This window comes from Talaromyces rugulosus, chromosome VI, assembly GCF_013368755.1.
Source record: "Talaromyces rugulosus chromosome VI, complete sequence".
Classification (NCBI taxonomy): Eukaryota; Fungi; Ascomycota; class Eurotiomycetes; order Eurotiales; family Trichocomaceae; genus Talaromyces; species Talaromyces rugulosus.
Window position 1 is genome coordinate 85,153 of NC_049566.1, and position 3,751 is coordinate 88,903.

Consider the following 3,751-nt stretch of genomic DNA (forward strand, 5'->3'; position numbering starts at 1 on the left):
TTGTCAGAATACCTAGATATCTACATTTAAGTCGAAGGCTTCAACTTTGAAAGTAGGACGGGATGAATTTTTTTGGCTAGGCTTGGGGAAACTGGGGTGGGAATTGGGGTTTGACTGGGGTTTGACTGGGCCTTGACTGGGTTCTCTGGGTTGTCTCTGGGCTATTACTGGGTTATTACAGGGATAATGCATTAGGTCCACATAATATCAGTATACCAAACCAATGAATGAGAGGACAAGGATTCATTCCATCTGACATATCAATTAACTTGACTTTCTCATTTTTCTCATTTTTCTAATTGTAGTGCTTTTCCATCTCAGTATGTTATTCATATTTTCCCTTTACCTCTCCCCTTCGTGATGCTTACATATCTTTTGTCATGTCTCAAAGCCAGCTTTCCGACTTCACATCGTCACTTTATAGTGGAGATATTGATGATCTTCCATCTCTCTCAACGCAACAAATCACTCCATCCGCAAGTCATCATACAATTGATTCTGGCTTCCACCGGCCAGATGACCTCCTCGTTCCTCCTTCTTTGATACGTGTTGGACCTGATCGCCGGAATAGGTTTGTTCTCTACGACAAGATGTCACACAACGAGTTTATCGACTGGTGGTTACAGACGGACTATGGGCGGAAAAGAAAGATCAACTGGGATTCACATCGCCACACGGTGATCTGGAATAGCTACAACCAGGTTGCTGAGGGTGTAGATGGCACACCAAAGGTCATGTGCAAACGCTGTGGAAAGATTCTTGAGCATCCTTATTCCCTGAGTCTGAACAGTTCCGGCAAAGCGCAGTATCACGGCACATCAACAATCCAGAAACATCTGAAGACAGCTGGGTGCCTACGGTCGGAGAAGGGAAAGAAGGCAGAGATTACAAAGTTTCTCCAAAAAGAGGTATGTTTTAGACTGTGAAACGATACTTAGATACTAATCTATGGTATGTCTTCCTAGGGCGAAATCTCAGCAGATATACCCTTTTTACAAGAGGACTGGGAAGACGATATCTTGCAATTCCTGACTCTCAATCGGCTACCATTCCACCTCATCGAGCATCCATCATTTAAGCGGATTATCTACAAAGCGCGTTCTGCTCTTGTCGCTCCAGTGATCCCGTCTGCCGATACAATCCGTCGCCGATTAGGGAGCTTGGTCAAAGACCGGCAGCAGCGGGTTCTTCGTACGCTACCTGCTGGTTCAAAGATATCTATTGCGCTTGACTGTTGGACATCTCCATTCTCGCAGGCATTTATGGCGATCACTGGTTATTTTATCGACAGTGATTGGGTTTATCGTGAGGTGCTTCTTGGTTTTAAGCCACTTCACGGTACACATACGGGGTCTTACTTAAGTGGTGTTCTGATGGAAACCCTGGTAGAGAACAACATTGAAGATAGAGTGTTTGGGCTGACCACAGATAATGCATCAAACAATAAGGCATTAGCTGCGTCTCTCCAACAAGCTTTATCAGATGGTGTCATTATTACACGAATACCATGCCTTGCCCATGTTATCCAGCTCAGTCTTAATCAGCTTCTTGTTCGGATTAAGGCAGTTCCATCCAATGAATCCGCGGAGACAAAGTGGACAGAGAGTCAGTCCAGGCTGGTTCAAGAGAATGCGAAGCAATGTCAGATCTCTTCTACATTGAACAAAGTACGTTATCTTGCAATTTATATAAATGCAAGCCCCCAGCGCCGAGAGACATTCTACAATCTTCAGACAACAAACGTCAAGATTGTTCCCATCCAAGATGTGAAAACACGATGGAATTCTACATTTCTTATGCTTCGCCGGGCCAAACGGCTACGTGCTATCTTCTCTTTATTTTGTGCAGAGTATGACTGTGAGGAGATGCTACTTAGCGAGCACGAGTGGCGCCAAATTGACTATCTTCTCTGTATCACTGAGCCGTTCTTCGATTATACAACCCAGTTATCAAAGACTCGAGACGTCACTGCCCACTATGTGTTCAAGATTTACAACCGACTTTTTGATCATCTTGAGCGATCACAGACACAGCTACAACGGAAGCGTGTCCCATGGAAGAAACAAATGCTGGACGCACTGGACGCTGGACGGACCAAGCTTGATGAGTACTACGCTCAAACCGATACTATTCGAGGGCATATCTATGCCGTCAGTACGATGCTTGCACCAGTGAATAAATTTAGATTCTTTCTCTCTAGCGATTGGGATCAGAAGTGGCGAGATATCTATCGCAACGCCTTTCAGCAAGCCCTCATCCCATACCAAGCGCAAGTAAAAAGTCAAAGCCAGGATGCATACAGCTCTCACACTGCAGCTCAACCAAGCTCAAGGCTGGAGGAGATGCTTGATGGAAAGGATATACAGCCACGAGCGATGACTGATGAAATTAGTCAATATCTTGATAGTGGTCAGTGATTATCCACTACCTATGTATTGCTAGTTCACTAATCTTAAACTAGATACTGTTTCTGTTGGGCCACTTATCTTTTGGAAAGAGCATCAATATCGCTTTCCAGCTATTGCCGCCCTTGCGCGAGATGCGCTCTCCTTCCCAGCCACTGGTGCAGGAGTGGAACGCCTCTTTAATACTGCTCGAGATGTTTGTCACTATCGTCGTGGGAGAATGAAGACCGAGACGATTGAGGAGTTGATGATGTTTCTTTGTACATCCAAATTCGATATAGAGGCACAGGAAGCAAAGCTTCTTGAAAAATTCTTCTCACAGGATGAGCTTGAGGCGGCGAAAGAAGAAAGGGAAGAGAAGCTTAACAAGGATGAGATCAATCCAATTAGTGATACAGAGGAGCAAGAGGATGAGCTAGAAAATGGACCAGAGAATGAAATGGAGGATATAGGACTAGATACGACTTTCTTATCTGCTGCTGAACCAGATAGTCCAGGCTCACCGTCATTACCACCAACCTGTACACAGACACGGGTATCAGGGCGGAAACGTAAGAGCCGGGAAGATGATATATTTGAATATCATTAGTTAAATATGTAAATTCTAAATAAAGGCTTTTCTTTTACCTTTTTTCCTAATAAATCTGTAAAGTAAATACTCAAAAATACAACTACAAAATGCATAAGTTATGCAATTAGAATTCTTGGTATATTTGTTATGTTTGTAACCCAATTTGGGGCCCCAGGCCCAGTACTGGGTTACCCAGTCCAACCCAGACCCATTACTGGGTCGACATGTTTGACCCAAAACCCAACCCAGTCTGGGTTGGGTCTGGGTTGGGTCTGGGTTTTACTGGGTCGTGCGGAAGACTAGTTTACACCCCTTCGCGTTAATATTAATTAGTTTAATTTAATAGTTGATATTTAGATATAATAATGATAGCTTATTAGCTTCTTTTAAGTTAAATAATTCTAGAAACTTGTGGTAATACTTAAATAGCTTATTTTCTAGGTCTATCTATAGTTTTAGGGCTAGAGCTTTCTTAATATCCCACATAGAGACTATAAATATATTAATCTTCTTTTTCCTACTTTATATCTTTTTCAAAACATTCACTGTAGTTATATTAATCTATTAGGAGACATACTCAGATCATAACAGGTTCTTTTTATTGACAGATATTCTGTTCCTAAATTCTAGTTAGCCTCTAGTGGCGTCAATTCTTACATATTGGTGTTCTATCCATAGGAGACCCAATATTATATCATATTCACACTTTGGAACCATATAGAAGTAGGCTTTCTCCTGTATATTTCCCCTAATATCTAATGTCACGCATGCAATT

The 3,751-nt window shown here is 42.5% G+C and overlaps 1 protein-coding gene across 1 annotated transcript; it reads left to right on the top strand.

Annotated features, from left to right (window-relative positions):
- Positions 1-380: 380 nt before the first annotated feature.
- Positions 381-2,994, top strand: TRUGW13939_10374 (uncharacterized protein; the record flags this gene model as incomplete). The annotated part of the gene is made up of 3 exons (XM_035493486.1): positions 381-908; positions 966-2,409; positions 2,462-2,994. The coding sequence occupies 3 exons, from the start codon at positions 381-383 to the stop codon at positions 2,992-2,994; spliced, it is 2,505 nt and encodes an 834-aa protein (XP_035349379.1).
- Positions 2,995-3,751: the final 757 nt, after the last annotated feature.